Source organism: Pongo abelii, chromosome 8, assembly GCF_028885655.2.
Source record: "Pongo abelii isolate AG06213 chromosome 8, NHGRI_mPonAbe1-v2.0_pri, whole genome shotgun sequence".
NCBI classification, from domain to species: Eukaryota; Metazoa; Chordata; class Mammalia; order Primates; family Hominidae; genus Pongo; species Pongo abelii.
In genome coordinates, this window is record NC_071993.2 from 133,213,549 (window position 1) to 133,232,107 (window position 18,559).

At 44.3% G+C, this 18,559-nt stretch overlaps 1 protein-coding gene across 2 annotated transcripts in view; it reads right to left on the reverse strand.

Annotated features, from left to right (window-relative positions):
- ADAM12 (ADAM metallopeptidase domain 12) overlaps window positions 1-18,559 on the reverse strand; it is a 377,221-nt gene that overhangs the window by 110,661 nt on the left and 248,001 nt on the right. For both annotated transcript variants that reach the window (XM_054523029.2, XM_024253866.3), the window contains exon 5: window positions 8,052-8,128. In XM_054523029.2, the coding sequence (XP_054379004.2) occupies window positions 8,052-8,128 (77 nt within the window). The remainder of the gene's footprint in view (window positions 1-8,051; window positions 8,129-18,559) is intronic.

An 18,559-nucleotide genomic window follows, 5' to 3' on the forward strand; every position in this document is an offset into this window, starting at 1 on the left:
CCAGGGATGGCTTTCACAGGGGTTTACCCAGATGTCCAAAGATCTCCATGGGAGGAAACAGAAGGGAGAAGGGAAGCAGTGTGGAAACCCGGCTAGGGACACCTGGCCAGAGGTTGGAGGAGAGCCAGGTGGGCTAGTCAGACAGATGCTGATGGAGCGAGCGCCGCAAGTGCAAAGGTGAAGGTCAAAGTGGCTTTACTGCCATTCCATGCCAATTTCCTCCTTTATATGATCTACTGCACTTTAAATAGTTTTTAAAAAGTGGATTGGCCAAAATTAAGGTTTATGAACCGCCTGACCTTTGGGAGGGCACATCTATTCCTGCACTACTTACTGAGTACTTGTAACATGCCAGGGTCTAGGACACAGCCGTGTTGGGGCACCCAGTCCCTGCCTTCCTGGAACTCCCAGTCTAGCAGACAGGAAGGGGAAGGCAAGGCCACCTCCATGCACCTGACCTTCTGGGTGTTAGACCTATACATTGCAGGCACCTCGTAGAATGAGGTACGGCAGTTACCAAGGCGTGGGCAAGGAAGGATAGGGGCCTTAAGACAGGGACGTAAACACATATTTACAAAGCACCTGCTATGCTACCGGAACTGCAATGTGTGAGAAAATGCATGACAGCACGTGGCTGAGCCAGATGGCGAGGAGGTGGGGACACCAGGGGAGGCTTCTTGGAGGAGGAAGCAGTGTTTGACTTGGGCCTTGAGGGAAGAGTGGATCTTCCAAAGCCAAAAGGGAGAGCGGGGAGTAGTGTGTCCCCGGCAGAGGGGCAGCACCATACATGTGGGGGCATGCTCTGGAAACAGCCAGAAAAGCAGCGTGGCGGGAATAGGGTGGTTTCCTCAGGAGGTGGATGGTGGGACTGAAAAAGAAGATTGGATCCAAATTATGCAAGAGGTTTAGCAGAAAAAAAAATGGAACGGGGGTCAGCCAGGCTTGGGTTTAAGATCTAGTTTTGCCCACTATCACTGAGAGGCCGTGAGGAAGTCACTTTTGTGGTCTCTGCTTTTTACCTGTAAACCAAGGAGCATGAGACCTGCTCGTGGCTTGTGTGAGCTTCCCATGAGGACAAGGAAAGGCGTGGTGCCAATTCAGGAGAGGCCCCCGTCCGCAGCTGGGATGAGGAAGGGGAATGAGCTGGGTCAGTACCTGGTGATATGGGGATGGGGCAAAGGGCTTTGCGAGGGTGGCGATTTCAAGGTGCAAACTGCGTGACAGCAATGCTGGGGGTTGGGGAACGAACTCCAGGCCCCTGAGGATGCCATGCCTTAGTTGGCTGCTCAGGTGACAATAACATCTGCCCCATTCTCATGAAAACAAGAATTGTAACAATGAAGAAAAATAAAGTATGACCTACTGCAACTATCATCAGCACCCCACGGAGTGGGTACGCATGTCAGTGTGTGGTGTACGTGTGGGAATGTGTGCAAGTGGGCGCCTGTGCATGTGTGAGGACACCTTGTGCTCAGGTGTCACCAACCCCATTTAAAAAGGAAATAACTATGATTACAACCAGTTTCTAGTGTACGATCTGATCCAGATACCACTTCCTCATCTAGCAAGTGAGCTTGGCTTGGGTCTTTTAAAGCACAGGTAGGCCCTTAAGAAATTCAGCTTCAGTCGAACCTCTGTGCCTGCGGGTGACGAAGACTTGGGGCTCATTCCAACACCAAGAGCCCACGAGACTCCTCCTGCCACGAGTCAGAGCTGAGAGGGCGGGGCAAGAGAACCAGAAAAATTAGGGAAAGACAACCTTTTCCCTCCAGGAGCTCATGCTCCAGCCAGGAGCTGAAGCAGCGGGAACGTGGCATTTAGGAACAAACTCAGAAGATGGGTGCATGGCTGTTTTGATGCCCCAGCAGGAGCATGACAGGGCTGGACGTCTGTCCCATTACAAAGTACAGTAGGTCAGTTCCTCTGGGCCAGGAGCTGGATTCTCTTCCTATCTCAGTGACAGTTTGATGTCTGTGCCCTGCATAGTTGCGGATTATCTGAAGATCATGGCAGTGCCTCCAGGCTCCTTGGTTGGCAGGAATGAGAGCACCAAGCCACCAGAGCAAATTGGGAACCAGAATGTAAAAAGGGGGAGGAGAATCACAAGCACTTCACCGAAACGGTATTAACTGGGAGTTGCGCATCAATGGGAGACATACGATACGGGACAAAATTAACGTATAGCCTCAACCTCACATTTGACTTGGAGTCATTTCAAAGTAAGAATAAACTCCATGGCTGAACTCCTTTTTATGACCCATTTTGCATGTTGTACTTCATTCCCTCCTTTCAAGAGCCATCTCCTCTTTAATGTCCCTTTCTACTGAGATCCTTGTGCTGTTTTCCTCTCCATGTGCTTTCCGCTTCAAGCTTCAAATGATGAACAACTTGTTAATTCCCTCCTTCTTCTGTGTTCTAGAACAGAGTTTTTTTCCTCCTGCTGATTTGTGATCCTGTGTTTTTGAAGCAATGTGGGATGTTTTTTCGCTGCAAAACTGGCATCTGTTGGGCTGTAATTAATGTGTTTTCTAGGACACCCTAGCTTTCCTCCACGTTCCTAGATCTTAATGTATTTTTGGAGCACACCACATTTAACACAAATTTTAATCCCCATTTTCTTTCTTAACAGCTAGCAGGCTGGGGCTACTCTAGTTGCATTTTTCTTTTTCCTTTTATTTCCAGTCTCAATTGATTCTTCTGTCAGTGAGCAGTTAATCAGATACAGCTTCCCCTCGCCCTGGTCTGATTCTTGACTTGAAAGATCATAAAGTTGACTGCACAGCTGCGGAATTTCTCTGCTGATGCGCGGTCTGCTGCTTTTGTAACAACAGCACAAAGATCTGGGAAGTCAAAATTCTCAGGAGCGCCCACAGCGAGGAGTTCATTAGACCCACACAGCGTTCCTCAGCTCCATTCCCGTTCCCTCTTGGTGGTTGACACCAGACAATGCAGCACTTACTCTTCTGACTTTTCCTGAAATCCCAGCTGCAAGGATTTCACAATATTCTTTTCTGCCAAATTATGGGTCTGTGCCTGCTCCTGGGGCTGGGGGGTGGATGTGGAGACTCAGACACTGCAGAGTCTGGCCAGCGAGGTCGTCACCACCATGCAGAAGGAACCGGCAATGCTGACAGTTGCCCTGCACCTTTGTGGGAGGCTGAAAGAACTAAGGCAGTGTGCCCGGCACACAGTGACTACAGGGCCGGCCTCGGAAGAGGGATAGAGGGTCGTGACCGAGTGGCAAGGCCAAGCCCTATGGGAGGATTTGTCTTCCTTGGATATTACTCTAGGAATACCTTCCCCAGTTGTCACTCTAATGAGTTAATATCACTGGTTTATAAGTTGTTTTATTAAGGTAAATAGGAGCTATTAGGAACTCCTTGTAGATAATCCTTTCCTCTTTGCCTATCAAGAATCTGACAGCCCTATAAAGATAACCTGAAAATTATCTGGCCAATCCTGGATGTTTCCATTGATGGCTGATCCCAGTTTTGATAATTGAGAATTTCTTCATAATTGTTGCTGGAAGAGGCCTATTTGTTTCTGAGTGTCCCTGGCTCTCAGCTGTCTTTTTTTTTTTTTTTTTTTTTTTTTTTTTGGCAAAAGCTCATTGCATTTCTTTGGTACATTCACCTTTTCCCTGCTCACTGCCTCGGGGACCCTGGGTGCAGTTTTCCCTCAACCTGGTCCAGGATATAGGGGCCCATAACCTGTTTGATCAGACTACTAAGCTCCCCACTGACCACTCTGATTGTTTCACAGATGAGCCAGTGGCCTAGTCAGAGCCACTGGGATGTGTTTAGATGACCCCCACTGAGCTTGGGAGAGAGGCCTTTATTCTTCTTCTTGCTTTTTGAGCATGGAAGCCTCATGCCGCCAACAAAACAAAACAACAACTGCCTATTATGGACTGAGTGTTTATATACCCTGCAAATTCATATGTTAGAGCCATGACCCCCGTGTGATGGTATCAGGAGATGGGGCCTTTGGGAGCTGATTAGGCTCAGATGAGATCATGAGGGAAGCCCCATGATGGGATTCGTGCCCTTATAAGGGACACCAGAGCTTCCTCCCTCTGTACACGCACAAAGAGAGGTCATGTGAGCACACAGCAAGCTAATGACTGCTTGGAAGCCAAGAGAAGAGGCCTCAGGAGGAAAAATCAATCTTGTCAGCTCATTGATCTTGGACTTTTCAGGCTCAAGAACTGTGAGAAATAAATTTCTATGGTTTAAGACAACCAGTCTATGGTATTTTGCTATGGCAGCCCATGCTAAGATAGTGCCTGAGAATGAAAGTAACACAGAAGAAAGTAGAGGCTTGAGATAGAAAATAGACCCTGATAATATTAGCTAGGACCCTGTATCCAGCCATGCCTAGATTTTTCAGTAGCATAAGCCTATCTCCACATTATTTTTTTTCTTTAAGTCAGTTTGAATTCGTGTTTTTTTTTTTTTTTTTTTTAGATGGAGTCTCGCTCTGTCGCCAGGTTGGAGTGCAGTGGCACAATCTCGGCTCACTGCAACCCCCCCGTCCCGGGTTCAAGCAATTCTCTGCCTCAGCCTCCCAAGTAGCTGGAACTACAGGAGCATGCCACCACGCCCAGCTAATTTTTGTATTTTTAGTAGAGGTGGCTTTTCATCACGTTGGCCAGAATGGTCTCGATCTCTTGACCTCATGATCCGCCCGCCTCGGCCTCCCAAAGTGCTAGGATTACAGGCGTGAGCCACCTCACTCCCGGGCAGCTTTTCTCTTCTTTACACACATTGACTTTAATGCCAAATTGAAGGCTGAAAATATCCAGCCTTCAACACATGACCTTTGAAGAAAGAGGTCCACCTTTCAGGCCCTAGAGAGGCACAATAGTAAAGTGTGGATTTCCCTTTCCAAGTGTGTGTGGCCCTTACCACCATGGTCTTGTGTGTCTCTGCCCTGGTCTCTACAGGAGCAGCAAAGCTTTGCAAGGAATTATCCCAGGAGCGCTGCATGAACACACCTCCCCAACTAGTCCAGTCCCAGAATCAAAGAACAAAGACTGTCTCATGATGCTCACTAGAGGTGGGCACAGAGCTTGGCTTTCCTAGAGGTCACTGCATTTGTTTACTGTTTCTCCCCTGGCACCCAACATAGGGGAGAAACAAACTCAAACTTTGTTTGAACGTGCAAACTTCCCACCATGCAAACTGGGCCTCAGAGAGGCCCAGTGACCTGTCCATTGTCACACAGCTAATTCACCACCCTGACTATCATGTTCTAGGGTGAGAACATCTACCTGGGGTCCCAGAGTACCCATTTTGAATTGGTCACTCACCTTCACCTCAGATGCCACCAGGTCTGACCCCATTTCACCCCCAACCCTGCTCATCTCTGTCTCCTCCAGGAATTCAAGCACTGGTTTTCCATGAAAACTGGCCCCTTATCCCCCACAACTCTTTAATCCACTACTGTCCCTATCCCCACTCCCTTTTCCCTAACCCTTCCCACTGTGCTCTTGGGGCTCATGGTCCATCCTCAAATCTTCTCCTAATCCAAATCTCTTCCAGAATATTCCTCTTACCTCCTTCCCCTAGCTGAATCCTGGCTGATTCCACTGATATCATCTCCCCTGCAGCCTCTCAGGATGATACTTCATTACTTAAAATTTCTCCCTCATGTACCTCAGCTTCTTGGTGGTGAACAGTTGTCATCTTTGCTCTAAATTGTCACTTCCAAACTCTCCTCCTTCACCTCCTGAGTACCCACCCCGCATTCTGGGCGTGTATGTGTATTGGAGTCCCTGCCTGGTAGTGGGTTTTGCTGCATCTTTAGTAGGTCCTTTCATGTACTCACACCCCATGCTTCCTCAGGAAAGTGAGTTTAAGACACAGATCACTAACAAAATTTAGAGTTGCCGGCCTCTCTAATACCCTTGGAAAAGTCTCTCAACTCTCACAAAAGTTGCCCCCTTTGACCAGGCCCGCCCCACCACCTCTTACCAGAGTTACTGTGAAGACACCTACCCAAACCTCCGCTTCTGTGCCCATTCCCTACAGTCTATTTCCAGCCTGGCAGCTGGAGTGCCCCTGTAAAAATGTGAAGTCAGACCACATCACTTCAGCTCCAAGCTCCCTGGCACCCATCACTGGGGGGAGGCCAAAGGACATCTGATTACCTTCATGACCCCTGGTGATCCTACCTTTCCACTTCCCTTCTGACCTCATTTCTTTCTGCTGCCTCCCTGTCCCTGTCCACTCCAGTTATCCTGGCCACCTCGCTGCTCTGGGAATATCCCAGGCATCTTTCTGCTTCAGGAACTTTGCACATGCTCTTCTCTCTGATATGCTACCTACATCATCTAAAGGGCTCACCTCACCTCCTTCCGAACCTCCCTGACTACCTGTTGCCTTTCCTGTCCTCCATCTCAGCTTTGTCTTTCTCCATGATCCTTGACATCATGTATCTTACTCTATGTCCATTGTCTGTTCCTTCCACTAGGAAGTGCTCCAGGAAGAACACGTTTTGTTCAGTGCCGTGTCCCCAGAACCTAGAACAGAACTGGGAATGAGGAAGCACTCAAGGAATGTTTTCTGAATGAATGAATAACTGGAGAGAAGCAAATTCAAACCACAAGGCACCTCCTTCACTTTTCAGAGTAGCAGACATCTTAAAGTTCAATTGTGTTGCATAAATAGGACATAAAAATGCTTTTAAAAAATGCAGTTATGCAGAAATGTGTGTGTGCATGCAAGTGGGTGTGTTCGCTCAATGATTTGGGTCTGTATCTGCTGACTTGGAGAGACAGACAGGGTTGGGTGACAAAAGAAAGCCGTAGAATGATGTATATGATGTGACTCTATGTTTGTAAAAATAAACAAATACACACCCCAATCTCTGACTATGTGTTTACATGCACAAGGGATGAGAAAGCTGGGAGGGGAATTCCCAGTTTGCATTTTTATCTGAGTGGGACTGGAATGGGATGAACGAGGAAGAGGAATAGCTTTGTGTACATATTTTTAGGTACATGAAAGGACCAATGCTGGTAAATACTTAGAGATAAATCAGATGTATTGAGCAATGGGGAAGATGGGAGCAAATAGAACTCTCATTCTCTGCTGGCTGGAGTAGAAGTGAGGGCAGCAAAGAAAAAACTGGTAGGTGTGTTGTTGTTGTGTGTGTCACATGCGTATTCTCATCCTCCATGATCCCACACAGAACCTGCAAAGACGTCACAGGAACTGCTGATGTGCAGAATGTGATTCTGCTTTTTAACTCAAGCAGGTATATCCTTCCAGGGCCTTCTCTCTCTTCCCTCCCATGGAATCATGCTTTGGTGCCTTGGGCCAAAGTTACCCAGGACTCTGAGGATACAAACATTTAGTTCACAAACTCAATAAGCAAATCCAGTAAAAAGGCTGAAACAGCTGGAAATTTATCAAACAAAATGATTTTCCTGGGGAGCACATAAGGGCCACCTGATGGCTAATAACTGTGATGTGGAAGGAAGCGGGCTGTGAGTAACACCTGGGGTTGACTTGTCTAGCATGGGAAGGTGATTGTTTCCTGCAGCATGCCCATAGCATAGCAGCAAACCCCCTACCAAACCATGCCTCTGTTCAACTCACCTTGGTCATTGTTAAATTAGTTTCTTTACTTTGTTTCCTAATAAGAGGAGGCCCTTTAAGATTTACATTAAGCCAGCAGCTTCAACATTAGTACTTAATGTTCTATCTTTTAGCACTGGGAATTATAAAGCATCAGAGCCACATAAATGGAAAATAATTCACAAAATGCTTGGATGTTGAAACTCAACCAGTTCAGTCGCTCTTACCCCACCAGGCCTGAGGATGGCACTGAAAGAGGGGGCATGAACACGAGGCTAAGATCCTGGGTGGCCATGCTCTTGTAAGCAGTGGAGCGAGGGCCTCCGTGTTCTCTTGCCTAGGTGGAGGTGTAGCTGAGCTGGGAGCCCCCATCACTCACTGTCAGTGCTTTAGTACAAGCAGGAAAAGACAGAGGTTGCCTGCAGTAGATGGCGGAAGACTAGAGTCACCACGGTCATGGCCACTTACCTGAGACCAGAACAGGTGCTGAGACTGACCGTTGAATCAGAATATCCCTGTACACGTCCATGGTAGTAACAGTGACCCTAAAGGGGAGGAGGAGAGAATCCCATTTCAGTTATAACATATTTTTGCCCACTTATAATAAATCAACTGCCTCTAATCCTCTCCACTTATTTTTAGCTATAGAATTTTCTTTTGCATAAAATATTGTTCTACAGCCTTAATATTTAATGCAAAGCCCAACACGACCCAGCCAGGGTCTATGTCGGGAATCTCTGATTTACTTAGAGATTACCAATAGCGGTTTTTAAATGAACTCTAGTTTCACTCTTGTCTCTCTGGCACCCTACAGGAAAGCCCTGATACAGAACATTTTACAAAATCCAGCAGCAAAACAAATCACATTGACATCGCCATTTTACCCTCATGTAAATTGTCTTTTGTAATGAGATGAAGAACTGTAGGGGGTTTTTAAGCACACTGTGAAATGTAATAAAACAAGGCCTAAATCTGTGGCTTATGAAAACAGGAAAGCAGATGAGAGGAAGTGGGGGTGAAGAAGGAAGGAGGGGACCTCACTGAATTACCCAATTGAGAGCTGAAAGTCTATCTCAGCAGGAAAGAAAAATAGGAAGGTCTTCTAAGTCTAAGACAAAAGTTCCCGTGTGTCATGCCTGCAATATTCTATTCTTTGATAATGTCACAGCTTACAAAAAGAAACCACAGCACAGACACTTCCTTAGTGAAGACAGATATCAGTCCGGAATCAAGGTTAATTTTATCACTGAGCAAAGGTTATGCTGCAGCCCCAATTAAGTGGCAGACTGGCAAGAAGTGGCTGAGTATACTCAGTACTCCTCACTCAGATCCTCTGGATGCCAGCTGGGTGCAGGTCTCTGCAGAGAAAGGTACATGCATCTTCTCTGGGTTTCCTCTGAGAAGCTCCTCTTTCGAGCAGCTCAGGTGTTAGTCTGTCTCCACTGCACCCTCCTTAGCGCATAGCTCCTTCACACATGACAACAGTCATGCACTTTGTCCAGGGCAGAGCTTGGTGTCCAGTCATTCTGCCCAACAAAACCCACCTTGACTTTGCTAAGAAAAAGCACCAGATGCAATTGAGTAATGAAGAAAACCAGACACCACCATGGGCAATGGGCTAAGATGATCTCTTGGTCTCAACGTAGATGACAAAATTCTCAGATCATCTAAAAGGTGATGAAAGGAGGGTGATGGGGTTAAGGGGTTGCAGGGACATTTATTATTCTGTTGAGCTTTTTCATATTAATTTTAGAAGTTCTTTATATACTCAGGATATTAATACTCTGCCTGTTATTACATGGGAAATGTCTTTTAACTTTGCTTATGATATTTTTTGTTCAGAGTTTCCAGTGTATATCAATCTAAATGCATTTGTCTCTCTCTTCATGCATTTTTTATATAGCTCAAGGTGGCTGTTTTCAGGGTCACAGATATGTTCTTCTTTATTTTCTTCTATCTTTATAGTCTTACAATTAGCTCCTTTAATCCATCTGGAATTAATTTTTGTGGGAGTGTGAGGTTCAATGCTAACTTTCCCCTACAAATGAGAGCCAGCTGTGCTTTGCTGCCATTTTTCCTTTTCTCACTGATGTGACATGCTACCTTGGCATATATCAAAGGCCCACAATATGTTTGTGGCGCCACTTTTGTACTCTCTGTGCTAGCCCACTGAGACAGACATCCATTTGTCTGTTTCTGTGCCAATTCCACACTGTTCCAATGACTATTGCTCTATACTCTATTTTGATAATCAGGTAGAGTTAAGTTGTCCTTTAAAATTAAGATTAAATTCACTTGCCATAAAACTCACCTTTTAAAAGCATATATAATCAGTGAGTTTTGTTGTGTATTCACAATATTATATACTCATCACCACTAATTGATTCTAAAACATTTCTGTCACCTCAGAAAGAAACCTCATATTCATTAGCAGTCACTTTCCATTCCCTGCTCCTCCATCTCTGGCAACCATTAACCTGCTTTCTATCTCTATGGATTTGCCTGTTCTGTTATTTTATAGAAATGGAGTCATACAATATGTGCCTTCTGTGACTGGCTTCTTTCACTTAAGCATGGTGTTTTCAAGTTCATTCATACTGAGGCATGCATTAGAATGTCATTCCTTTTCTACGGCTGAATCACCTTCTGCCATGTGGATGAAAACATATTTTGCTTATCCAAGTGTTGAGCACATGAGTTGTTTCTACTTTTTGACTATTATGAGTAATGTTACTATGAACACGTGTGTACACATTTTTGTAAGGATTTGTTTTCAGTTCTCTTGGATATGCACTATGAGTAGACACATGGGTCTAAAAGTAAAGTTGCTGGTTATATGGAAACTCAATGTTTAACTTCTAAAGTACTGCCAAACTGTTTTGCCAAGAGCTGAACCATTTTACATTCCTGTGAGCATTACATGAGGGCTCGAATTTCCCCACATATTCACCAACACTTGTTGTTGTTTATCTTTTCAATTATAGCCATCCTAGTGGATATAAAGTGGTATTTCAATGTGGTTTTGGTTTTAATTTTCTTAATCACTAACGATGTTGGGCATCTTTTTATGTGCCTATTGTCCATTTTTATATCTTCTTTGAAGAAATGTCTACTCAAATCCTTGCTTATTTGTAAATTGGATTTTGGTGTTTTTATTGTTGAGTTAGAAGAGTTCTTCATATATTTTCAGCACTAGACCCTTATTAGATATATGATTTACAGATTTTTTTCCCATTTTATGGGTTGTCCTTTTCTTAATTTTTATTTTATTTATTTATTTATTTTGAGACAGAGCCTTGCTCTGTCACCTAGGCTGGAGTGCAGCGGAACGATCTCGGCTCATTGCAACCTCTGCTTCCCGGGTTCAAATGATTTTCCTGCCTCAGCCACTGGAGTAGCTGGGATTACAGGCACATGCCATCACACCCAGCTAATTTTTGTAGTGATGGAATTTCACCATATTGGCCAGGCTGGTCTTGAACTACTGACCTCAAGCAATCTGCCTGCCTTGGCCTCCCAAAGTGCTGGGATTACAGGCATGAGCCATCAGGACTGGCCCCTTTTACTTTCTTGATTGTATCTTCTGAAGCTCAAAGTTTTTGATTTTGATGAGGTCTTATCTATTTTTTCCTTTGGCTACTTATGCTTCTGGTACCATATCTAAGAAACCATTACCTAACCTAAGGTCATAAAGATCTACACGTATCTTTTTTTTTTTTTTTTTTTAAGAGTTGTATGGGTTTAGCTATTATATTTAGATCTTTAACCATCTTGAATTAATTTTTGTATGTAGCTTGAAGTACAAGTCCAACTTCATTCTTCGGCATGTGGACAGCTAGTTGTTCCAGAACCATTTGTTGAAACACCTACTCTTTTTTCTATTGAATTGTCTTGGTGACTTTCTCCAAATCATTTTCTTTTGGTACCATTCTTTTCTCAAAAGTTTCTAGGTTATCATTCCCTATTTTCTCTTCAGATGAATTATAGAATCCAATTTTAAGCTACACAATAATCAGATCTCAGTTTGTATTACACTGAAGTACAGGTCAGTTTGGGAAGAACTTATATTTTCACAATAAACAGTTTGCCTATTCATGTACATGGCAGGCCTCTTCTTTTAATAAGGTCATTTTTATGTCCTTTAGTCTAGTTTTAGATTTTTTTTTCCACGTGGCTGTTGGAAAATTTTTGTTAAGCTTATGTATAGGTATTGTGTAGATTTTTTGATATCATAAATAAGTTCTTTTTTTCCTATTTTGTCTTACATATATTTATTTTTAATGTAAAGGAAAGCTTTTGATTTTGTAAGTTGGTCTTATATTGGGCACTTTTGCCACACCATCTTATCAGTTTATCAGTTTGTAGCGTATCTTTTTTCTATGTTGCTGATTATATCAACTGCAAACAATGAAAGTACTGTGGGCTCCTTTTTGGAAACTTCATACAACACTGAAGAGTGAAATGGCTAGGTACGCAGGGGCCATGGCAGGAGAGGACTTGCCTACAGAGGGAAAGCATGTGCAATGATAGTGGGCACTGGGGGTGGGGAGTGGCATTCAGGGGTGGGGTTACTTCTGCTGGGCTGGAAGGTTCAGATGCAGGAGTGTAGCTCTCACAGTGCCCTGTTCCTCCCCAGAGAAGCTGCCATCTTCAATAAGCATGTGGCTTAGGAAAGGATGCATCAGGCTTCCACCCAGGCCGTCGGGGAGGGCAAACCTCGCTGCCAGGTCACCTCCTTAGCTTTTGTATGACATGTATTTTGAATGGCTCCAGGGTCCTCTCACTCTAGATAACTCTTAGTTGGGTATGTAGGGGAAGCATGATAATTCTCTGACTATGAGGGGGTTATATAATTGGATCATAATGCTCTGGGGCATCAGGGGGATCCTAGTACCTTCCCAGGCAGGGCTTCACTGGTAGGGATTTTAGCCCTGGGCACACGGCAGGCATCAAAGCGGAAGACGATGCAGAGAGTGAAAGGTTGGCAGCTGCTGTTAGGATTTCGGCTGCTTAAGGTAACCAGAATCACTGGATTTTGACTGTCACAGATCTTTGGGGTCACATATGGTTACAGAATTTCCCCCATTTTAGAGGAATGTGAAATGCTGCTCTAAGTAGCTAAATACTGTTTAAAAAATTGAAAACCAAATGGTGACAATAATTTTAATTACTGACCTCTGAAATTTCAAGCTCATTTATACTCAATCTCAATTTGTTTTTAATAGATTATTTATTAAATGTACTTTCAAATTAAATACACAGAAATATAAGCTCGTTAGAGCATGAGCTTAGAACAAATTAGTATCATATTAATTTCCAGTTCAACAACTCAGTTGAAGTATTGCTTATGAGGGAGGAGGGGGGTGGATTTTAGCTCTCATAAACTGTTGCTTAAAGTAAACAATCTCACTTCTCTCAGTCATTAGTAGAGTTAACAACTGATTTCCAGCTTTAACACCACTTTTGTATCACCTTCAGACAGTTGACTAACAAGTCCATTGTTCATTCCTGACAGTGATTAACTTCTTAGATTACTGACCATAACTATGAGAACTCCAAATTCTAGATTTTCCAAGGCAATGACAATTTCAAGAAATATAATTTTTTCAATATGTCTCATTAAATGTTTAAACAAATGTGATTTAGTTTTTATAACATAAGTCAAATACATAGATAATTTCACAACTCAGCAAGACATGGTTGTCACACCACGCATCACGTGGTTGGTTGGGAAATTTGATTATGGGGAGTGGAGGAGATGCAGTCTTCAACCCCTGGGGGTGGTGGTTGACCCTCTTAGCCAGTGACAAAGGCAGAGAGAGAGGAGCACAGGCTACATCACCACTAGTGGCCAGCAGTGGCCGCTCAAGACAATCTCCAGGTGAGCATGTGCCCTGCCCAAGGGTGCACCTCTGTGTGCACTGATGCTAAGAGGCGGGCACCAACTAGGCCTTGTGGGTTCACAAACACTTGGTTTTTGGGTCTGAATATGCACACCAGAAAGAGACCCAGCAGGGAGCCATCATGCCTAAGAGGGTCTTGCTCCCCAGGGCCCCCTGACCTGTTGATCACCGCATGGCCCTTACCAGCCAGCTGTGGCCACAGCCCTCTGCAGACCTTCCAACACTGCATCCCTGTTCCTCTCTCTGATTGCCTCAAGGGCGCCAAACTGTATAGCTTCTTTCTTTTCCTCACCCTTATGTCTCTAAAGACATTGCCAAACAAGACATGGTCCCACTAGGCCAGGCCATCTTTGCCTAGTTCTGCTGATCCAAGACATTCTATTTCTACCAACAAAACACAACACAGAAAAAGAGCCCCAAACATGCATAACCACGAAATTATATCTTTTCCTTTTCAAAAACCTCTAACCATGTATTTTATATACTTATTACTTAACCTAATGCATTTTCCCACTCCAGTAGAACAACTTTTCCTTCTGTTTAATACTATCAATCAAATATAATGGTGGGTAAGAGGAAGATGGAATAAGAACTCTTGAACTTGAAAATTGGTAGCCCTCAACTCTACGCCATGTGGGAAGTAAAATCAAACGTCTGTTATCCAACTCTCAGTGGACTAGAAGGAAAGGCATTTTATATGCTTAAGTGGTAACAAAGATGGCTTGACCTTGTGATTAGAAAGGAATGCTACCAGACAAAGTCTGTTAGGGAGTATACCAAATGAAAATTATTCTGAATGCCTTCTTTAGGGGAATTTTGTAGGGTCTTCCCAGACTCCTTGCCATATGCAATGTGCCAAACTATCTTGACTTAGTGCTTGAATCACACAATGTTCTAGGCAAAAGGAAGCTTTGGACCATCTAAGGCCAACCTTTCTCTTTTAGCCAGCCTCTTCCCTGAATAGATGGGGAAACCAAGACCTAAATAACGATCAAAGGTCACAGAGCTGGTTAATGGTAGGGCAGGAACTAAAATCCAGGCCTCTCAACTCTAGGCCAGACACTTCTCTCCATACCTGGCTGTCAGAAACATGCATTTCTGTCAGAAACAGAGTTTCTCTCTCTTTTAGAAAAGAAAAGCTGCCGAGACCAGCTCAGTCAGGGAGATCCTAACCCAGCAGTGCTAGAGGAATTAAAGACACACACACAGAAATACAGAGGAGTGGAGTGGGAAATCAGGGGTCTCACAGCCTTCAGAGCTGAGAGCCCCGAACAGAGATTTACCCACGTATTTACTGATAGCAAGCCAGTGATATGCATTGTTTCCATAGATTATAGATTAACTAAAAGTATTCCTTATGGGAAATGAAGGGATGGGTTGAAATAAAGGGATGGGTTGGGCTAGTTATCTGCAGCAGGAGCGTGTCCTTAAGGCACAGATCACGCATGCTATTGTTTGTGGTTTAAGAATGCCTTTAAGCAGTTTTCCGCCCTGGGTGGGCCAGGTGTTCCTTACCCTCATGCTGGTAAACCCACAACCTTCCAGCGTGGGTGTCATGGCCATCACGAACATGTCACAGTGCTGCAGAGATTTTGTTTATGGCCAGTTTTGGGGCCAGTTTATGGCCAGATTTGGGGTGGCCTGTTCCCAACAAAAAGCTATCACCTAAAATCCATACATGGGCGGAATGCTTTTCTTGAGTACCGCAGAGCCTCATTACAGTGTCACTCATGGCATCATAAGAAGGTGAAGTCATTTCCAAACTCAAAGAAAAGGCCATAAATAGGAGGGGTCCAAGGGTGGGTGAGCGTATATGTGTATGGGTGTATGTGTGTCTATAGGTGTGTATGTGTGTATATGTGGGCATGTGTGTATATTTGTGTGTGTGCATGTGCATGGGTGTGTATGTATATGGGGTATGTGGGTGTGGATGTGTATATATGCATGTGTGCATGTGTATATATGCATGTGTGTATATCAGTGTGCATGTGTATATATGCATGTGTATATATGTATGTGTATATATGGTGTGCGTGTGTATATGTATGTGTGTATGGTGTGTGTGTGTATCTGTGTGGATGTGGGTGTGCATGTGTGTATATAGGTATGCATGCGTGTATATGTGTGTGCATGTGGGTGTGCATGTGTGTATATGGTGTGCACATGCGTGTATGTGTACATGTGTATATGGTGTGCATGTGTGTATATGTATGTTTGTATATGGTGTGCATATGTGGGCATGTGTGTATATGTATGTGTGTATATGGTATGCATGTGTGTATATGTATGTGTGTATATGGTATGCATGTGTGTATATGTATGTGTGTATATGGTGTGCATGTGTGTATATGTGGGCACATGTGTATATTTGTGTGCGTGTATGTGCATGTATCTGTATATGGGGATGCATGGGGGTGTGTGTATACACGTATGTGTGTATATGGTGTGCATATGTGTATATGTATGTGCATATGTGGGTGTGCATGTGTGTATATGTGTGCGTGTGGGTATGCATGTGTATATGCATTGTGTGTATATGGGTGTGTATATGTGTGTGTGTTTCTGGATATGTCTATGTACATGCATGTCTGCTGCCAGCCTGCATTTCGGCATGACTGCAGTCAGGTCCTTGTTCCCTTGAACGCAAGCCCCAACATACTATATGTTTGCTTGAGACTAAAACAAGGTGACAATGCATCTGAGCAAAGAAAAAGTGACTTTGCAGCTCTGTGTGTTTCTATAACTACATTACACTTACATTACACTTAGTCCTGAGAGTGTGCAGGGCAGGATTGTGAAGAAATAAGTCACCACACCCATTCTCCGAGGATCTCTGCTCCCATGTCCGTAACAAGAACCATGTCTGGTTAAAAGACTATAAAGAACTAACCTCAGGGGCCACTGAAATCATTTTGCTGTGCTAGAATTCTGCAGAGAGAACAAACGCTTACAAAACCACGTTCATAGTCTTTGAGATCTCCCGGCAAACTGGGCCTGGGAACAGCATGTCTGCAATAGTGAGATCACTAGATCCATCCAGAATTGGAAATCTTGGGGTTGAGTCTTGGAGTCTCAGTTTTTAATCTGTGTAATGGGACGGGCACTTAGTTGTCCAGAGTTTTGTGGATCAAATAAACATGACATGGGGACGCAATTCATAAAATGTAAGGCATTGTTACAAATCTTGAATATGAACATAAATATTTTAAACCCACTCTGCTGTAAGCTCTATTTGCCACCTGCTATTCTCTTCCACACTGACCCATTGCTCAGTGTATTTTTGTTGAATGAATGAATGAATGGACGTGCATGAGAGAAATTGACCCATTAGAGAGAAGGGAGGGTTATTTGCTTATACCCTGTCACTTGGCTCTAACTCCCAACTGCAAATCTTCTTGGATATTGTGTGAAAATGCACATGACGGGGTTAGCAGGGGCAGGGATCAGAAGACCTATGGGGCCATTTGCAATTTGATGGAGACACACAGGCCTGAACAACTCAGTTATCAGCTGCATCCCAGCTTCTCATCTGTTCTCAGAATCTACAAGGGATTTCAGAAGGAACATATGGTACGGCGTGGGGAAGAACTGCTGTGAAATGATCACTGGCACAGCAGTGGCCATGGCTGGCTCACTTCTCCAAAGCCCTGACTGCGTGCCAGGCTCAGTGTCTGTTTCATCGTCACATCCCACAGCTGGTTAAGTGCTCGAGCTGGGATTTGAACCTAGGTAGTTGGACTCTGGCTTGTGATCCTAACCTTGGCGTATCCTGTCTCCAGACAGAAGGTCTATCTTACAGCCTGCCCTTTCCTGACAATTTTATGGAAGAAAAGTCACCAAAACAGTGAGTTCCTCTGGGAACATGGGTTTGCCCCTTGCATTGTTTGGCTCCCGAAGCATCTCTGTTATGGGCACATCATGTCATATGTTGTTAGAATGTACATTCCCTGAGGACAGGGGCTGCTTCCTCCCTTCTGCAGACTTGCCACAGAGTATGGGATGTTTACTGGTCTGAGTTCAGTTGGGCCTTGGAGTGATGTACTTAGTGAATCCCCAGAGGCCTGTTCTGGCCTCTCCTCTCCTCATATTCCAGGACTTTGGTTCAGCTGCTCTCCCCGAAGAGCATTCTCTAGGTGTCTCCCATTGTAAATGAATGCTACCCGCTTCCCCAATCCACCCCATTGCAGTTTTTAGACTAATTCCATTACAACAAACACCATAGCCAGAAACGTATAACCGAGACTCAGTGTTTTGTTCCAAGTGAACTGGAGGCAGTGTAGCACAGCGTATAGGAGCTGAGACTCTCCTATCCAAGAGCTACCCAGGCCTGATTCTGCTTAGCTTCCAAGATCAGACGAGATCAGGCTCATTCTGGGTAGGGTGGCCTTAGACTAGGAGCTCAGATTCTAGAGTCAGACTATCTGGGTTTGAATCCTTATTAACTGTGGGTGTGGCCTAGTTATTTAACCCCTCAAGGTCTCAGTATTCTCATCTGGGTATAAAGATGCAAGAATTGATTTTTGGTGAAGATCAAACAACAGAATACACGAAAAGCTCTGTGTACAGTGTCTTGCCTATTGTTGATATTTACTCAATGTTAGCTATCACATTGGACACTATCAGTAAACATTTGTTGAATGAGTGCACGAATGAATGACTGAATAAACACACGCATGTGTGAAAAGGTAGGGCTGTCACCACTGTGGAAGGTGATACTGGTCTAAGAAATTTGAATTTGACGGAGGAGGCATTGGGGGAAGCTGCTGATGATTTGGGAGGATCAAAATGTAAATGCAATCTTGTGATATAAATAGAAAGATGTTTTAGAAGAATCATTCAGGCAGGTGCGGGGTCTGGATTAAAGCTAGGTTATATTGGTAGTCAGGAGAAAAAGTCAGGTGGCTAAAACATCTTCCAGCTGTGAGGAAGGGAGAGCCTGAGCTGGTGCAGCCATGTGATGGTGGACAGGAAAGGGTGTGGAATGTGCTGTGGAGATAGGAGTCACCACGGGACTTGGGTGAAGACCCAAGGGAGAGAAGGCACTGGTGTTGAGTGCCTCGGCCAGTGGGACAG